Source organism: Falco biarmicus, chromosome Z (genome assembly GCF_023638135.1).
Source record: "Falco biarmicus isolate bFalBia1 chromosome Z, bFalBia1.pri, whole genome shotgun sequence".
NCBI lineage: Eukaryota > Metazoa > Chordata > Aves > Falconiformes > Falconidae > Falco > Falco biarmicus.
In genome coordinates, this window is record NC_079311.1 from 48,091,216 (window position 1) to 48,111,988 (window position 20,773).

The following is a 20,773-nucleotide window of genomic DNA, read 5'->3' on the forward strand; positions in this document are numbered from 1 at the left end:
CCTCATTTGGCAAACAGAAGCTATTACCATTTCTCTCCTTCTGATCTAGTATTTGATATGTCTATATAAAATATTTATATTTCCAACACTGCTTTCACAGTATAGAAAATTAAAGGCCAAAAATATAGTAGGTAGAAAATATTCTGCAATGTTTTTTTGTCAGATGAGTAAAATCGCAAGGGAGGCTTAGCATCTAAGCTACTGGTGAGACATCTTGATGGCAGGCAATGAAACTGTGCCTAACAAATGAAGTTTAGCTGCACTGAGGCGAGGGAAGTGCTGTGCTTTCAGTGTATGGGCCCAGTTTTCCTGGACTCTGCATGATTCTGTCTTATCATTTATCAACACCAGTCGTTCATAATTCTCCTAGTCAAGTCAAGTGGGATATACATGCTGCCTTTAGATTTTGGGGTAGCTTTACATACTTTTTTGTATATAAATGAGAAAGTTATTGAATTTTCAATAGCAATTTCAGACAAAAACAAAGGGATTATGGAAAAGTTGGGGAAGTCTATCCAGCAGCTGAGCAGGCCTTGATTTCTTAGTACACTAATAGAGGAATTACTCCAGGGAAAAACAAATGTACTTTAGCCCTAAGTAATGTTATTTCCTTTAATGATAAGAAGAGTAGAGAGATCAGCTAAAACTCACTATTTACTTTGTGTTGCAGGAGACAAGTTTTTCTCTGAACATTGTCCTGTTTCTGTAAAGCTCTGCGTGTGCCTGTGATTTTGCAGAAATAGGAATAGAACAGTTTTCATTGCTTCATGAGTAGAGAGAGGATTCAAGTCCAGTTCTGCCCATGGACACCTTGATCACAAGAAGACCATTGTTTTCAACCCTTCAGCTCAACAAGAGCAACAGTCTGCTCCATAGTCACCAGCTTACATTGCACCAACCTCACATTCCTGTTCTGTCTCTGAAAGGAAAATACCTTCTTACAAAACAGCCCTATACACCTTCGAACATGCCCAGTGATTCCTAGCAACAACCAAGCCCTGTAGCAATTCACAGCAGTGATAATGTAGAGAATGTAAGTGGGTAAGTGCAAGGTCCTGGGGCATTTCACACTTGCCATCAGCTTATCTCACTCTGCAACCATCACTACCTTTCAAATATTGCTTTTCCATCTGGGTTAGCAGAAGAGAGCTCAGTACCATTACCATACAAATCTGTGGTAGTTCCAGATGTTTCCCAGAAGACATTTATGGCCCCATGTGGACACTGAGGTCATTTTTAACCTCTGGGAGAGGCACCCTGGCATACAGTTCACAGCAATACTAGCATATACACGGATGAAGGGGCACAATTCGAAGGCAGTAGGAAAAAAAATCTACTTTCTTCTCTGAGATACATACAATCAACTACTTCTGTTAACTCTGTCATTGTTTCCCAAATTGCTATTATTTAGTCTTTGAAAATTACGGGCCTCTGCTGGTACCTGCATCAGCTAACAAACCCACTAGATCAAGGGCTTTGAAGTGCAAACATTGCAGACAGCGAAATGTCAGCTGCCTGGAAGCTTCCCATGTGGAAGGATTTAGGAGCACCCCTGACTGTCAGGAAATTTTTATTTCGGTGAGAAGGCCTTTCAAGGAAAAAATGTGTTTCTGTTTCAGCTGTGGGGGAGAAAAAAAAAAAAAAAAACAAACAAATCGGCAGGTGCAGGATTTCTCACTCCCATCTCTCTTCTCATGCAAGATAGTTTAAGCATTGAATCATGGACAATTGACACAACCACATAACCCTGAGTGGTAATTTTTCCTCTTGGATGAAATTTGAACATGATCCTGTCTTCCAAGTAATTTTTAAGGTAGGAAAGATAGAGAGTTCACTCTCTAGATGCATATTTTGGTGTGCATATTAGGGAAAAAAATATATAGGGTGAGGTGACCTAAAAGCCACTTAAGTTTCCACCAGAAGGTCACCACGTGGTGGTGGCTATGTTAGATGCTCTTCTGCCTGTATTACTGTGTGAGAAAAGGTGAGCTGAGGAGAAATTTGGCTCTTTGTGGGTTGAACACACAGCATCTTGCAGCTGGGCATCCTGAGTGCTAACCAATCCAAGCTGCTATCTGTGAGGAACTAAAAATGCATTTTCCATGGTTAGCTCAAAAGATTTTTCCATTCATGAAAATTTAATCCCTCACTGTTTAAATGTAGCATTATACAGAGTAACTGTGTACTGTAAGAGACCATGTGAGTTAACTCTCTTGCTCCTCCCACTGTTCTTCAGAGCAGGCAGAATTATTATTTATTAAAATCTTAAATATCAGAGCAATGCATGCTGTGTAAGAGCAGACAAATGACTTCCCAGACAAATATTCTTTCATCAGCATATGCAGTTTTTGCAAGATGACTTCTAAGACCAAGGAGATTTCCATCACAGGAACCATCTTTCTTCACAGTGAAGTTTCTCCATCTAAGCTTTCCTTGCCCTTTTTTCTGGTTGCCTCCACCCACGTGTAAAAATAGGACATCTCTTTCCCTGTCCGTTTGTTTGTGTAACACATGAAAGAGAATTCAGAAGGCTGAAGGAGAGCTGAATTAAATTATTTGTATATATATACTCAGTGTTTCATTTCTGAAGACAGTACCTGCCTCATTTGGCAAAAGAGTTGTGTTAAGTTCTCTCCAAATGAACATTTCCATGCTATGTGCCCTTCAGTTTGGGGCTGAAGGAGAAGGAGATGGGAAGAGAACCAGTTCATGACAGAGTCGTTACGCCTTGCAGTATTTTCCATTGAGGAACCCTCTTCAGCTGGCAGTTTCAGACAGCATTAGATACTGCCATATTTGGAAGATGATCCTTAAGCACTGATTATTTTTATGCTTTGAACTGTTATTTGTTTGACAAGGTTGGGGTTTTTTTGGATAGAGTCCTTTGAATTCTGGTTTGGCAATGGATAGAGGCTGCTTTTTCAAACCCTCTACAAAGTGCAGTTGGAAAGACTTACACCATGCCTTGTCGCATTACTGATTAAAATAACACTATGTTTTTCTGAGGGCTTTCTGGTAGCACGGTCTGTGGTAGCTAGCAAAACTGGGTTTTTAATATTTGTGATCGAAACTCCTCCCTCTGGAAGCTTTTTTCTTTCACCTTCTCCTGTCAGAAATTTACCAAGAGCACCAATTCATCTAAGTAAAACACCATGGCTAGTAGCTCTTCTAATTCATCAAAATCCATTTGCAAGCTTCTGTTTTGATTGGAACAGCAACCAAAAGCATACAACTGATTCAGTAAGTGAAAACTTTAGCCTTTGTGAACTGCTGGAACTCTTGAAATAGATACATCAAGTTAAGTACTCTTGAAATTAGAAAAAAGTGAAAGATACAGAATTGGCACAAGTCTGTTGTAAATACTTACCTTCTAGGTGTTGGGCATTTGAAAATTCAATTTTTTTGTATCCTTAAAAAGATGATGTTTTAAAGCCTTCTGCTTGAGTAGAAGGCATTCAGGCATTAAAATTACATTACTAGGCATTGAGTTTCTTGCAAGGGGACCATTATTGGCTCAGCATGGCATGAAAAGCAGATGGAGGTGAGGATGAAACATCCAGGAATGAGCATTGACAAAGTGCTAATCTCCAGGCATGGATGCTTAGTACCACAGTGTGTGCAGTAGGTAATATCAAGAGGTCAACAGCACTGTTAACAGGTCTTTCCAGCACTAACTTCATCTGCAGATCTACAAAGGAGGTAGAGGAAGGAGCTTTTCTGACATAGATGTGGCATGGGAACCAGATTGTCTTTTGGGCCCTGGCCTTCAAATACCATTGCTTTTCACCTTCATCACACAGACAGCTTTAGGGTGTTGTTGGATCTAGCTGGCTGGCTGTCCAGTGGCAACCATATTGCATACAGAAATAGGAGAGCATCCACGTGCTGCTTATACTCGTGGAATTTAAGAGCACACAGCAGTTACAATAGACAGTCTGTTCCTTCTTAAACTTATTGTCTCTATTACCTTCAGTGTTTATGTACCTGCATGTGTTTGGTATTTGAGTAACAGAAATAAACCTCCTCTGGTTCCTTACACTTTTTGACAGTATGTCATACAAGAGGACTGGGCACGTGGACAAAGGGTAATCAGAGGCAACTGTACTTCCTGGTGTTCTGCGGTTCTGGTCCATGCTTGTCATGTTATTCATGGCAGTGTTATTCGTGACGGTATTTGCTGCTTCTGTAATAAAGCAGTGAACAGATTCAGTGAATGAATTAGATATAGTCATTATTATTTCTGTCAAGGACATTTTTGAGCTTTCTGCGAAAGCAAGGAAAAAGTAGAAAAGAAGCAGCTCCTGTTAGGGTATGAGCCTCTGGAATCAGTCTGTGATGAAAAACAAGGTTTTATGCTGTAATTGCAGCCATTCTTTTTGTACCTTGCAGTGAGCCACCTCTATGGATTTGGACTGATGGATGCTGAAGCAATGGTGATAGAAGCAGAAAAGTGGACAACGGTCCCTCCACAGCATGTGTGTGTGGAGAACACAGATCGGCAAATCAAGTAATACCCGCTGCCAAAACTCTTGCTGACATAAACTTATGGAGAGAAATTGGGTATAATTTACCCCTCCCTTGCACTGTGTGTAATGTGTCATGTTGAAAACTATACTGGGGATCTCTGCCACCTTCACAGATGCCACATCATTTGCCTGTAAACATTGCTTCCCTGTAGTGCTTGGAAAAAGGCCCTAGTGTAAAAGGCACCCCAGAAGTTGAAAGTGTAAAACAACCAGGCTGGATAATGATTGATTCTGGTGTAGATCATGCACCCAAAGAAGAATGTTTGGTTGAGTGCACTGCAGTCACTTTTGTAAGATGAGTACCAGTCCAGTATCTAAGAAGCAAATACTCTCATTAAAATACTTCATGATATCACCTCCTTCAAACAGTTTCAGGAGAGTCTCTAGCTCAGATGCAAAGACTAAACTGGTTTCTGCTTGCTAGGATAGGGTCTCTTTAGAACCAGGTTTAAGACCAAAGTTCTGTGTGTGCACTCTGGACACAGAGACAGCATCAGTTATAAGGCACACTTGCAAAGCATTAGGATTATATTTTGATAAATATGCCTGACAGCCTCGATCCGTAACTGGCATAGTCTGCAAGGATGTCGTGCCAGTTAAAACCGGCTGAGTTAGATGCCATTTGGTACAGTTAACATGCAATACTTGCTATTACGTAAGCAAGGACCATGGCTATGCCAGGCATTTCCTGGGGCTTAACAACCAGCTGTGATCCCATGACAATCCCAACAATTCTCAGCTGGCCACTAATCCGCAAAAATGCTCTGTCCCAAAGGCTTATTCCTATTACAGGTTTTTCAGTGTCCTCTTTTAGCGTGTGTACACGCTTAACAGAAAGCCAGGTAGTTCCCATTAGCTGCAGTAAGATAATTACCATGGTGATAGTTTCAGCTCAGAAGTGCTAAAACAGTTATAGCTACTGACTTCTCAGAAACAATCGTCCAACACTGTCATTCACTACTAAGCAAAAAAGATGCAGTTGTCTTATTTTACAGAACAAGCAAGAAATGCTGATGTTGTTTTATATGCTTGTTATAGGACAATACGACCTGACAGCATTGTCCGTTCAATTTACAAAGCTACTGGCTGTTCAGATAATCCTAACCACCATGTGATCTACTTGGAGCATGTTGTTGTACGCATCACTATTACTCACCCTCGACGTGGAGACTTGGCAATTTACCTAACCTCTCCTTCTGGAACTAGGTCACAGCTCTTGGCCAACAGGTATAGTATGACAACGCAACTTCACAGTCCACTCAGCATGCACAGCCTGCACTGAAATTGCAGCATCAGCAAAGAACAGTCAAGCTGTTACAGTAGGTTTGCTGGCAGACACAGACTAATTATTTTTTCTGAGAGAGATGGGGATAGTGAAGCACAAATGAACTTCAGTATCTTTGCCTTTATCAGTAGAAGACTAGGCTGTAAAGCTGGTGAAGGACATCATCTCCAAAACAAATATTAGCCAATTTCAAAGTCTTGTGTGTCTCATCAAGTATTAGATGCTGGAAAATGTGAAGAAATAATAATAGGCTTAGTGTTACAGAAAGAAGTTGAACGGAAGTGTGTTTCTACATACTATTGGCACTTATTTTTCATTTTTCTCCTTTCTTATCCTTTGTTCACTAGTAATAAAAATCTGACAGAAGAGTAGCTCTCTACTTCTATTTTCTTTAAGCTTTGTGAATATGGTTATGACTCCTAATATTACCAATTTCCATATCCTTTTTTTCCCCTTGCATATTGAAGTAGTATGCTCAACCTATCAAATGCTCCTAGCAGAACAATGCTGAGAAGTTGCACTAGTACTTTTAAATTAAAGGGTCCGTTTTTAAACAGTCTCCTCAGTTTTTTAGAAGTCAGCAGTTTCCTTCATCCCACAGATCTGTGATGGATACTTGCTTGTCCAGCCCCTCTAACAACAACCACTAAGAAATAGCAGTCCTTTTTCTCATCCCATCACCTCTGTGTTAGGTTCTTGGAGAAACTGTGACACAGCATCGAATTGCCTTTTCCCAAACTGGGCTCACACAAGTATCTCTTTATCCAACGCAGCGTTTCCAATATTAGTACAATTTCAGTCCCTGGATATGAGATGCATCATTAGTATTTATCCTCAGCAAACGGAAAGACTTCCCAGTGACATTTCTATTTCTCTGGTCTCCTAGCAGAAATTTTCATGGAAGAAAACACTGGCAGTCCTTCCCAAATAAATCTTGCTAGATCATTGATCAAGAGCACTGACTCCTACCAAGGATGGTTAAAGCACTAAGAAATCCCAGAAATCTTCCCAAACTCTACCCCATTTCCAAATGTGCAAATAAGTTACTATAAGAAATGCTTCTATACTTCTCCAGCTGGCTAGAAATTACTATGGGACATAGTATGATAGGAAATTATTTTTCCTTGGTGACTAGCAGATTTAGATGACTGTCATTTGGCTGTATGCAAAACATGGCTCCCACACCGTACTAATTGATGTTATATATCTCAGAAACAGCAAAAGCTGCCATGTGTTGAAACCTATATTGTGAGGGCTCTTCTGCCATCACATTCACGTCTTCAAAAAAGTTTATATCCCCAGTCCTGCTCTCCAGGACTTTTAATGAATTGGGAGTGGCCTGATTTCCAGACTGCTTCATCATCCACATTCCCCTAGTCAGATTTGCTGATATAGTGACTATCTCGCCTGGAGACTTGTGTGTCTTCCTGTCCCTCAGTGGCAGGACTTCTCTTTCCTCTTGAAAGGAAGGACCTGGTTTGGAGACAAGCGGAGCTCAAATGGGCTTGGTTCTGATTGAAGTGTGAATTCACATTTCCATTAGAGATTAGGTTCATTTAAAAGAAAAGGTCTACTGAAAATACTCTTCAAGCTGTAGACATTAATTCACCCAATGGAGAGAAAGTTGTCCTGGAATTCTGGGGCCCTCTAGAATATCTCCTGTGTTTCATTATGAGTGTTCTCAGTGTCTTGCTGATAAAGCCCATGGGCACACACATCTGTGGATCTCCCTGCTATGCTGAAGAAAGACTTTGTCCTCTGCTGACCATTGCAGAGGCAGACTTCTTCCCTCTAAGTGGTTATGAAACAGGCTTTTGTTTTTCTGTTTAAAGAAATTCTTCTTTAGTTTTCTATTCCATTTTCATACAGCAGTGCTTCCATGCTTCAGAATGAAAAAAATTAAAAGTCCTCCAACTAGGTATCCAAAGAAAACAATCTTGTGTAAACCCAGTGGTCTTAACACAGCTAACTTTTGGCTCTAGGCTTTCATGTCTTGCAGCTGACTCACAGCAAGTGGGAGATAAAGACATTCCAGTATTCACAGTTCAGCTCTGGTGATGACTGGTATGTGGAATATGTACAAAGTTTAATTCAGTCAGTCTCTTCATAACCCCTGCACCTTAGAAAATAATTATTTTCTGTACCTGTGGTAGAGAGAGAGAATGCAAATATATGTATTAAAATAAGGTGATGTTCAGCTGTTTCTTATCCTATGCTATCAGAAGGCTAACCAGGAAACAAAGAAACCTGAAAGGCCTTTTAATGTTTTGCCACTTTCCAAAACCCAAATTATTCATGACAGATTGAATACTCACAGTCACACCAAAATTCCCTTCCCGTGCAAGCTTCAGAGATACACTGACTTGTTCATCACATTTGGCTGAAACAAGCAACTCTGGGCTACTAATATTAAGGAATAAAGGTATTTTGCAGACTCTAGGTCTGAAATATCTGAAGTCTTCCCAAGCCCGCCCTTAGGGTAAAATGATAAGTATGGGCACAGTACTTTTCAAAATGGTATTTCAAGGCTTGTTTTATTTGGTCTTGCTGGAAGAAGTCTTCCAGTTTAGTGGTCTTACAGTTAGTAGTATAGTGAGTGTTGTTGAGTTTATGTTTTAGTATCATGTTATGAAATAAAACTCAGAGTAGGAGTGTTTCTATTCACTAACATGAGAATTTAGTTATGAGGCATTTGATTTTTAAAGTATTATTGAGGAGGGCATCAGAATAAATGCATTCAAGTACAAGTAGCATGAAGGATGCATTGGCAGTAAGCGGTCTGGGGGGTGGGGTTTATAGGTAAAGGTCCCAGACGCTGTTGTATGTTGCTACTACCTGACTGAGATGCTTTTCTCAGATGTACAAGACCTTTTAATGCACACGCACATGATTAATAGCAGCAATACCAGCTGTTTTTACTGAACCCAGGGAAAACCTCATTGCTTTACTGTTACTCATCTGGGTTTAATTTGAAACAGTTTGCTGGTAAAATGTCTTAAAGTGCAAAAGGTATATTTTACATATGTGCGCTTCTCCACCAATTCTGGAAGAAGAGTCACTGTGTAGTTTCTGGTGCATTGACATGTAGGTCCCTCAAGGCAGTATCTGGCCTTTTTTCTGCATATTTTATCCTTAATGTTGGCATCACTTAAAATGACTTCAGTAAGAAAACTTGTTAGTCAGAGTCAGTGTGGATTCCTTTGCAGGCATTTGGTGGATTACACTGTCACTGGCTTGAGCCTCGTGCATTCTTCAAAAACTGCATTACAGGGAACATCTGCTTTGTTGTTTGGAAAGTACTAAACATGATTACATTGGATGTACTGCAGCAGAGGAAAATACAGGCTTGGAAAGTGCTGGCTGGTGTGAGGGTGAGGCCACAATAAAGTCCAGAGGGGAACAGTATCCCCTTTCTAAAAACAATAGGCCATTGGATCTGGCAGCATGGGTTTCTGAGTGCTTTTGAGACATACCAAGGTCGGTTCTAACAAACATTCAGTATAGGAGTTATGGACAAGAAGCTAAATACAAAGAGGATAAAAGAAGCAAACTTGGGGCTCGTTTATCTCCCACTGAAGTCATGGCTTGTTTAATCCTTGCCCTTTAAATTTAAAGCAGCTGCTGCCATTCGAACTGCGTAACTGAAATTCTTTAGCCACGTGGTGGCAAGTTTCCAGGCCACTAGCTTCCTATGCTTATATGCCACTGATATTAATAATACCTCTGTTTAGTAACAAAGGGAAGTATTTTCATGACCATCTTTTTCCTATCATGAAACTTCAGATAATCAATGTTTTAACAATACCCTCCTCTTAGATCAAACCCAAGTTATTCTCACCTAATCTTACTTCCTAGTTTGCTTCATAAAAAGTCTTGGTGAATCAGTAGAGGAAACGTTTTTCTCATAGAAGCACATTTTGATTTCCGGGCCAGGATATCTTACATTTTTATTGCAGTTTACACATTACACTCTAATAAACAAAAACAACATTTCATGTATCCAAATATGATGAAAAGGATAGGGCCAGCTGTCATGCTGAACCTTACACACTAACTGAAAAGGACTTTGTGGTGGTATTATTAAGTCCAGGATGACCAAACAGCAATCCTGTGCTTGTGCTATGTCTACAGGATGAAGCAGTTCTCAGAAAATTATCTCTCCCAACTCATACTTGCAATGTTTTATTTCATTCAGGTTGTCTATATCTATTTTCTTTCTCTTTCTCTTTTCTTTCTTTTTTTTTTTTTTTTTTTTTTTTTTTTTTTTTTTTTTTTTTTGCCGGGGAATGTGAATAGACATCCCACTACCTTTCTACTAACCATTCTTTGAACTGTAATTGCAAGGTCAATACATTTTAAAATTATTTTTTGTTGTTGGACCCTGGCAGTACTAGTTGTAGATAGGCTGAAGAGCTCTGGGGATACTACAGACACAACATCAATTTTTAAAAAAAAAAAACAAACTTTTTATTTTCATTATCAAAGAGGAGAAAAAATATTGTTGATTTGCACACCTCTGCAGAAAGGGCTAATGGGATTTATATACAAACGAGTAAATGAATGCATGTAAGTGACACTATCTTCCATGTAACTCTCAAATTGATCCTGGAACTTGCTCAAAGAATAATGTGGGGGAAAATGAAGTGCAGCGTATCTGAGATTTAGTGTGACACATGCCTTTGCTGACTGAGACTAGTAAAGAATTCATCAGGGATCTGCAGAGTAGGCATGTATTAGCTTTAGAATTTAATATCTCAAGTTCAGTTTTAGTGGAAAATTTGAACCCATCATTGAAAGTTTGACCTAATTTTCCAGTTGAAGCAGGAGTAAAGACAAGTGGCTAAGGACATATGTAGGATCCAGCTAAATATCTCTGCTTCCAAGGTCTGTACTGAACTGAACAGAAAAGAGAGGAGCTGTTTAAGAGAGGTGGAAGAAGAATGCCTAGAATTTCTACTTCCTGCAGATACACTTGCCCCAGCTACTGTAGTAAGAATGAATGAATTTTTTCCCAGCTTTATGAAAATTAACCCAGCCTCAATCTTCCTATAACACTTACTACATTGAGTTTCACTTGGAATAAACTGGATTGTGTGATGGACAGTCAGGGTCCCCTATTGCCCTTGGCCTAATCAGGTGTCCATTTTCAAATGCAGGATAAGGTAGGAGAAGTCTGTATATGTATGGCAACAGGTTCATTCATGCTCTTGCATTAAGATTTCTGCCTGGAGTGAAGTTTCTGCAGGTTTACTGCAAATTCAATAGGAAAACATGTGCAGCTTTTAAGACAGCTATAAGTATCAGTCATGCAACTAGTTGACCAGTGTGGTGTATGAAGCTCAGCAGTCTGACATGTCTATAGGTCATGATGGAGCATTTCATGTGGATATGTGTGGTCCCAGGGAACAAGCTCTCCATATTTAAAGATGGTGGTTGCTGTACTATCCATTATTTCAAGCTGGCGAGCACTGTACCCTATTGTTCATGCTACTCTTCTCCAAACAGCTTTATCACGACAGCTTAGAGATCCCCATTGCTTCATATAATTAACTGTGATAACCAGATGTAAAATGGAAATTTAAAATAAAAAATATGTGTATGCATACCTTTTAAATACATTGTCTTTAGATCCACACACAGAAGTTTTAAGTGATCTTCCCTGACACATGCAGATGAGAAAGCTGCTAATTTTCCCCATTTCCATGGATGGAGATATGAAAGCTTACAGTTTCAGCCATAGAATATTTTGGGTAAAGGTGGTTTTATATACCTATGATAAAGTCATAAGAGATTTTTGTCTCTTCCTACCAAAATTACTTAAAAGGTTGATGCAATATTAAATGGGAAATATGAAACCATTTTATAATTCCAAAACATGCCAAATAAACAACCTTAAACAAACAACACTGTGAGAAATATTGAACTAACTACAGAAAAATAAACAGCAACTTCCATTTCTATGTATGTGAATGGAAGCCCAGTGAATACAGAATTTACAATTGTACAGTGCTTACATAATACTATATTATTTAGTTGCCACAATGGCAAAGAGAACTATTGCTGCCTTGACAGATTGACAGTGTTCAGAAAGTAATACATTTGTTATCAGCAAAACATGGCATGATAAATTGACTAACTGTCAGAAATAACCTACCTAATGATTTCAATTGAACATACTTACATACAGACATGGGGTAATAACTGCATAATAATTTCTACTCTTTCAGTAAATGATGTGTGCCATGTGTTTGTGGGATGTGCTGTATTCAAATAACTGATTTAGCAGTGACATGAAACAGGACAATTCTGCTGGCAGAATATATACGCACACACATAGAGGCACAAAACGTCATGAGAAGAAAATCTCACCCAATAATCAGTCACAATAAACCCTAATTCAAAATATATTTCTATATTTTAATTTTATTTAAATAATATAAAACTAATAAAACAGAGTATTATTACAGACATTCATTTAAAATGGAAAAAGTTTGCATAAATGAGAGCGTGAAAACCAGCTTTAGGCTGAGCACTATAAAGTGCACCAGGCATGCAGGTCCATGCAGGTCCTGTTGCAGTAAGTGTGGATATGCAGTACCTGACCCTGTGCCTTTGACTGACCAGAGTTTTCAGCAATAAGCATGGCATTTTATTGACATCCTGTATGGCAATTTTTGCGAGAAGTTGACGCATACATTGCTATGAAAGTATCCTGCTTTCCCAGTGTTTACTGAACTTCACAACCTTTTTAGACTAAAGCTTGAATTAGCTTAGAAATTGATAGTAAAGAATCATGTGAGTGCAAAATATAGTATTTTTGTAGTCTAATACTAGATTTTTCTCTATTTTATGGAAAAGGGTTTTAAATTTATTGGATTTTCTACTGTAGAAATCTTGTTTTATGAAAAAAATTCAAGCATAGCTATTACCAGTGGAATTTTCACAATAAAGTCCAAATTAAAATAGTGATAAACATACATACATATATATCTATGTGTATATATACATATATAAAAATTTATATGTACTTACATGGATGTATCTGTATAGAAATATAGATACATGCTTGCATGTGGATGTGTATATATATATGTATTTTTTAAAGCTGAGCTGTGCCATTTTATTGGAGGCAACAGTCTTGATCAGAGTGCACCTCCCATCAATGGCTTTGGGGTACCTGGCAACACGCTGTGAGCACTGAATAAAAGTGAAAATTTTCTTGTGTCTTCCCAAAATCTCATTAATAAATTACAGTTTTAGATAATAAAATCTCTGGTCAGTCCTACTTCCCCTTCCCTCATGGGATCAGCATCACATTACAGCCTCTGAACTGGGCCACCATATTAGAAATTACCATAATCCAGGCCTAAGCTCCAACCTCTTCACCTGCAACCTAGGTAATTAAATTATCGTAATGTTGTTGGCTAGATTAAACCATTAGATGCCATTAGTGTCTCAGTTTCACCTAAACCAAATTCTTCCAAGTGTTTGAAGAGAGTGATACCTTGGTCGTTTGGGGTTTAAGACCAATGTTTCAGTTGCATTTATGTCCTCACAAGAAGTCACACATATTGAATTGCTAATATTGTCTCAGTCACTTAATACTTTTTATTGTTCTTAAACCCCTTTTGAGTATTCTGATCCAAAGCCAAAAATAAATATTACAGCAATTTTCCAACTTAAGAGTTGTTTCTATTTACATCACTCTGTTAAAGCAAGGGATATGCTGTATTGTATGCACTTTTCCCAAGACACATGAATCCTATTAAACAGGTTTAGCAATTGCTATTTTTTCTTAAAATGCATTCTATTTCCTTACTCTTTAACGTTATGACAAATGATGACAAGTAAGGAATCTTTTCCATCAAAACGATAAGGAACTGTTGAGTGTACTTGAAATATGTGTGTGAAAACCATCATGAGTGGCATTATGTAAAGACACAGATGAATGAACTGGCTAATTAGTATGTCATTCAAGACATTGCAGACTGGGAGGCTTAGCTCCTCAAATAAAATGTCATTATTTTTTTAATCATTATTTAAAATGTATTAATTTTTAAATAAATTAATAAGTAAAAACTAATAAATAAGACATTAATATTAAACATTATTAAAATAATGTCATGATTTTATTTAGGCTATTTGATCATTCCATGGAAGGATTCAAAAACTGGGAGTTTATGACTACTCATTGCTGGAGTGAAAAAGCAGCAGGTGACTGGATCTTGGAAATCTGTGACACTCCATCTCAGCTGAGAAATTTCAAGACTCCAGGTATGACTGTAACCTTTATTTGGGCTTGCAGTTGCTAATACTGCCTTGATTGATTTCTATCTTTTATTTACAGTTGGAACATCTCACTGCTTTTAGTGTGAAGGCAGAGCTGTGAAGAGCATTATTCTTAATTTCAGTTTTCAATACACTCTTCATTTTTCCATTGCTTTAAGATATGTGGTTCTCTTTTACTCTGGATTTACTTCTGGTTTCCATAGGGAATTTCATCTCAGGGGTAAACCGCCCTCTTTCTTGCAGTCACATGTGTTGCTTCACAGTAGGAAAAAAGGCTTTGGCAATTCAGAGCTACACCATACCAGACATGAATTCTTCAAGCAGAGACAGACCCCTGTACCATCTGACAGACTGCCAACAGTCGGTGCTTTAAAGAAAGCCACTTTAAAGAAAGCCAAATCTTTCCTAGATGCAGTTTTCAAGGACAAAGCTACAAAACTGCATGAAACTGCATGTACCACCTTTGAAAGAAGTTTATTATCTCCATATGCAGGCATCTGTTTTCTTGGATGTTGGATATAGATTTATCATACAGGTCTTCAACATGTTAGAGGAGCCCAGAGTTACTCTGCTTTGCTGATATTGCCTGTGATTTTCATGGCTGATACAGGGCTCGTATTTTCTTGGCCTGTATCAGCTAAATAGGGCCCAGAAATTTATTTACATGTTGGTTTTCTTTGCTTTGTATTTTTTATCCTAACCATATGAAAAAGTGGCATTTGTCAGTGCTTACACAACTAGAAAGTCCCACCATACAAGACAAAGAAATTCACATTTGTGAATTCACAATGGTAAGTTGCATCATGCTCCCGTGTGTATGGGCAGACCTGGCATTTGCCCACTTACAAACTGTGCTCCTAGTAAGAATTTTTGAGGCTACAGACATTCTGCTTTTAATTCCCACTGCACAGTTTCATTCACATATTTCAGTATGAGCACTTTGAAAGAAATGGAGATTGAGAGAAGGGCTTTCAAAGACATTTACAGGAGTACATGCTTATTTCTATTTGCTGGTTGTGAGAAATGAGTATATACTTGCCTTTGGTCTTACTGAAAATTAAAACCTTAAAAACCATTTTGAAATAGATATATTATACACAGACAAAAATACCACTGTTTATGCATGGACACTGCGTGTAGTCTTTCCTTTGGAGTCTCACATCAAAATAGGTAGAAACCATTTAATAAAAATAATCAAAGGTGAAATATCAGATAAACAAATAATCTAGATTAAAACATGTTAGAGAGGCGAATACTACTGATGTATTGGAAATCATTTATCACTAAATTTAAATTAACACTCTATTTGGACAGCATGTCAGAATTCAATAATATTACATTGAAAGTGACAAATCTAGTTGACTGCTGCTTTCTGGTAGATAACAAATAATTATAAGAATTCTGGTATGAAATATATTTAGGATTAAAATGACATTTGCCATAGAATTATTTTATAATTCAGTGAAATAAAAGATAGATTCCATCTCAGGCAGCTAAGTAAACTTGCAGTAAAAGTTTTCTAACTGATTTGCTAAAAATCAGTTCTGAATTTGGAGACATAGATGTTAACTTAAAGTACTTGAAGCTATAAAAATATATCTTTGTAAACTTAACAGCAGGGGATTTTTAAGTATGTTTGTTCCTGAATTAATAGGTTATTGGAAGTCATTAAAACTATTCAAATGAGCCTCACTAAGTACTTTTATTGTTTCTACTACATGAAAAAGCACAAAGAAACATTGACTAAAATGCAAACTGAAGTGCTTAAGAATTTGATAGAGGGGAGGTATTACACAACAACTAAGTAATTTAATGAGATTACCAAAAAAACAGTCAATATTTTTCAACTCCTTCTTGTACTTGTTATTCCTGACACAGCAAAGAGTATCTCTGGCTTGAAGGACAATTTCAGGTAGCTCCTCACCTGCGATTGTACTGGAACTCTGTGGTTCTTCCAACAGCCAAGAAGCAGAGCCATAGTGCAATATGTTTCAGCTATTACCCTCTTCTCTCTCCCCTGGCACAATCCCTGTACTAAAGCCTAGAGAAGAGGTAGCATGGAGCCATTTTGCAAACTGTTCACACAGGCTATTCTCCAGACATCCTTAACAACCCTTCTATGTCACCAGGACAGTCTAAAAGTGACCAGCTACATTTCCAGCTTTACACTGTAAAGCTTGTTCCTGCACGCTCCTCTTTTACATACATAGTTGTATAGATCTTACTGATTTATTGATTTCAATACTTTATATATACACACTTCTCAGTGCTACAGTAGTTAGTATCATATGACTGATTTCTCTTGCTCCTAGAGGACTAAAGCCTGAAGATCCAGCTCTGGAAGAAAAGGGCAGTAAGGCCAGGGGATGTGGGGAAAGTAGACCTGCACAGTCAGGGGTTCTGGAAGAAGGTGACACACTGAAGATGTCCCGCTGGAAAGCTTACTCTTTACCTTCTTTTAACCACAATGTGAAACAGTAGTTGAGACTGGTTAGGTTTTTACAGATATTTGGCTTTGAAAAGATGCAGTCTGATTGTGAATTTGGATCCTGGTTCATTGTATACTGTTTTATAATATATGTCCCTCAACTTTCTAGAGCAGCGCTTGCCCTGTGGTGGAAGCTGTCCAGTAGTACTTCTGGTTGGAAAGATTTGGAAGTGCCTGCCAGGTGTTAGGTGCACAAACTCAGCTGGGCATTTTGGGGTTAGCCTCCGCACTGAACAGAATGTGAAGTAAACAAAAGGTGCTTACACACAGTTCATGGTGCCTCAAGTTTATCACCATAGCCTGCAGTTTATCACACTGATATCACCATTATGCCTGTTCCATGTTGTGTGCATTTATTTAGCTATTGAAAGGTCTTATAATTAAAAGCTGCAGTTTTCCTGTAATCAAATTGAGAACAAAGAGCCAGCATGTCATCATATTGCTGCATTGGCAAGGTAATGCCACATCTGTTGCCTGTAAAGTAATGCAGGGTCCAGTTCATAAAAGCAGTGCATGTGATTTCTGCATTTAATTCTGTAGAGTTTATGGAGGTGGACATGTGCTTGCTGTGAAACAATGTGATATGCCCTTTCTCCTATACATACAATGTGGGACCTTTGTTGCATACTAAATACAAGCAGGGTAAAGGATTAGTCTAGCCAAACTAAATGATGGAATTGGCCAAAAATGGGGAAAGAAAGATTTTGGCTTAAACATGCACACTTTGTTTATCCATTATAAAAGTGTATGTGTGTATGTATATATACTTAGTTATTGAAATATTTTCATTGTGCAAATTAAACCTGCCTTGAGGCAGACTTCATTTATTTGCTGGCAAGTCACATGAATTTCCCCCCTCTTTATTTAGTGAACCATTCTTAAAAGGAAACTAAACACGCGAGAGACCCTGTGTTATCCCTCTCACTGCCCCTTGGCATTGGGTATACATTCAAAGGACCAATCCCTCGCGCAGTAATGTTAGTACAAGCCCTTCCATGTGCATACAGCCCAGACAGAATACACTGTGTCTGAGGATCATCTTTACCTGTGGTTAATTTTAGTGGGTCTTTGCAAATAGGTTTTTTGAGTATTCAGTGTTTTTATCAGTGTTCTGGAAGTATGAAATCAGCCCTTGGGAAGTTTAATGATCTTTGAAGCAATAATGACTAGGATGAAAAAATCTGAATAGCTTAGCAAAACACACATTTTTTGATTGCATCCAGTACATTATGGTTCCTATGGTATTGAAATGGGTTAAAAAACAAGGACAGAAACTACAAGTGGAGAAGCTGTAGCTTTGAAAAAGATGTAGAGATGACTGCATATCTGGTTAAAAATGAGCTCCCTATGTGACTTCTTTCCTAAAAAGTGCCTTTTAGGACCCACGTGAATCACTCTAAAGAACACTGAGATATAACTTGATCCTCACGTGTCTATACAGGAAGAAAATATGTAATTTGGGTCCTTTTAATCTCATCAAGACTAAAGAGCTACATAGCTGTGTGCTAGAGGTAGGAAAAGACAAATTGAAAATAAGGTGCATGCAGTTTTACACCCAAGGTAATTAGCCAGTAGTTTGGCAGCAGGTGTGGTAGACTTTTCATCAGTTAATTTTTTTAATCAGGATTGAATGTCTCTTTAGAATTAATGCCTTGCTTTAACTGTGAAAAGTCATGTGATGCAGTCTCTTGCCCAAAGCTGCTTCTCAAAAACCGAGTATAGAGCAGAGAAAGTTTCATATGAAGTGTAGAAATTTCTGTCCCAGAAAGATTAAATTGGCTTGGCAAGAGACAGAGAGATAACAGAGTTTCCCATCTTTAACCCCATTATAAACCATTTAAAAGAACTGGGTGATCATCTGTCAGGTTTTCTTATTGTTGCTTACTGCTTAGAAGGATGAAGGTAAAAGCAGAGAGATAATGTATTGTCTTGGTCATGTCAATGAAGAAAACCAGATGACACTGGGAAAGATACAGAAAATTGCTTTCAAGGTCAAAGTAATTTGCTTGCATGTGTTGAAAAAGCCCAAGTGAACAACATGAAAGCTCAAATTATTGAGTATTGTTAAAATGAAAGAAGAGGAAGATTGGCTGAATTTAATTTTACATGAAGTATACTAAGTGATTTTCTTAAGAAGAGACATACCTGGATTACATTTCCCTTTAAATAATAGTTCTAAAGGAAGACTATTTTAACCACAGAACTGCCTCCAAAACAGGATCTTTCAAATTCAAAAAATAAATACTCTCAGCTCCTCTCCTCTGTTTCCTTTCTCTTCTGATGAGAATTTGACATTTAGAACTAGCTAGCCCAACACAGATAAATATAATCAAGAGACAGGGTAAGACCAAACTTACTTTACATCTTTTCAAGCAAGGATGTGGTTTTTTATGCATCATTACTTTGTTATTTCAGGCCTGAGACCTTTTGCCCTTTCACAAAAATTTATTCACTTGGTAGTATAGACAGAAAGGTGAGGACTGAAAGTTCACATTTCGTGTTGTGACAGCCTGAACTGGTGACTTGATACATATTTATCTCTTTATTCTTCCACAAAATAAATTGCCAAAAAGTCTGATAATGCTTCAGGCAGGCAAACAATTTTTTCTTTCTTCACTCAAGTACTAAGAAGATAAAATATTAGTGATGAACACAAACAATGCAGTGATACATCTGCCAACTAACTAGGGCAAATAAATAAATCATGCTGGTTTGGGAGGGGACCCTGATATTCTACCATGGGGATTTGAAAATAAGTTTTTTCATGTTCATCGTGATGTGTCCTGTAAGCCAATGAGAAGTATTCTCTAAGTCAGGGGTGCTCAAACTATGGCCCGCGGGCCAGATATGGCCCCCAGGCTCCTCAATCCGGCCCCCGGTATTTACAGACCCCCCCGCCCCCCTCCCACACCGGGGGTTGGGGGGGGAAACCAAGCAGCCGCAGATGGCTGCCTGCCGCTGCATCTGTGTGCCGGCCCCCCGGTTAAAAAGTTCAAGGACCCCTGCTCTAAGTACTAAACAAAATGTAAGCACTTTCTTAAGTCAGAATTCTAAATACAGCTAGTTAGCTAAAAGATCTCAAATAATAATTAGTAGATAATTAATGTTCTGAGGGAAAGTGAAATGTAGAGCAAAAACTCCTTGTGGAGTTTGGATTTTCCAAATAACTGTATGACCAAAGGTTTTGTTGTTTATTTTTTATATTGAGTTCAGCCCATGACACAAACTAGACCAACAAGAGGCTGAAGTGCTATGAAAATACTGTGTAAAGATCTGATTGAAGAAAGTATGCTTTCTCAGTTCATAGTAAAGCAACAATTGTACTATCTATATTAAACTGAAGACACTTGAAAAGAAATTTTTTCATACCAACTGACAAATTCATCTTTATAGGTGTAAGTGTTTATAGGACACATAAAATAGAAATGGGTTCTAAAACTAGATTTTAAATACTTAACTTCTAGGCAAATTGAAAGAGTGGTCCTTAGTACTGTATGGAACATCGATCCAGCCTTACTCACCAAGAAATGATTTTCCAAAAGTGGAAAGAGTACGCTCTAGTCCCATTGAAGACCCTACAGAAGACTATGGAACAGATGACTATTCAGGTGCGTACATTCATTTACTCTGCACATTCACCAAACATGTAATAGTCTGAAGCAGTGACCTGAGACTCTACATATGTAAAATGTTCAGTGAAGTGGATTCTTAACTTCTTGTTTCATAATTCAAAGTTAGATATTTTCATTTCATCTTATAAGTTTGTAAGCATAGTGTTATATATTTTAAAGCTACACTTAATATACTATGAAGAATGCACTGCTTTTCACATAAGTATATAAAAATATGTATACACACATGAGTACACATATTTGTATATGAAGAACATTATCTTCTACATCTGTGTTGTTTCTCACTGATCCCTATAGAAGTTTTCCAAACTTAACATTAGACCTTAACAGATACAGATTTTTGGCACTACGAAACAAGTCAGGTTGGCAGTTTCCTACATGTAACCCTGCATAAGGAGCATTGTGTAGATGATTAGAGCTGATGAATCTCAAGCGTAGCTCTGGCAAGCAAACAGCAGGACAAAGCTCAATGCAGAAATTTCTGTTATTGCAGTCTCCTGCCACAGCATGTCAGACCCCCAGTCCCTATTATAGATTGAGAGCTGCTGAACTC

General features: G+C 38.1%; 1 protein-coding gene across 2 annotated transcripts in view; it reads left to right on the forward strand.

The window, feature by feature from the left end:
* PCSK5 (proprotein convertase subtilisin/kexin type 5) overlaps positions 1-20,773 on the forward strand; it is a 247,790-nt gene that overhangs the window by 154,312 nt on the left and 72,705 nt on the right. For both annotated transcript variants that reach the window (XM_056325218.1, XM_056325216.1), the window contains exons 11-14: positions 4,390-4,507; positions 5,565-5,753; positions 13,949-14,085; positions 20,053-20,196. In XM_056325218.1, coding sequence (XP_056181193.1) covers positions 4,390-4,507; positions 5,565-5,753; positions 13,949-14,085; positions 20,053-20,196 — 588 coding nt within the window. The remainder of the gene's footprint in view (positions 1-4,389; positions 4,508-5,564; positions 5,754-13,948; positions 14,086-20,052; positions 20,197-20,773) is intronic.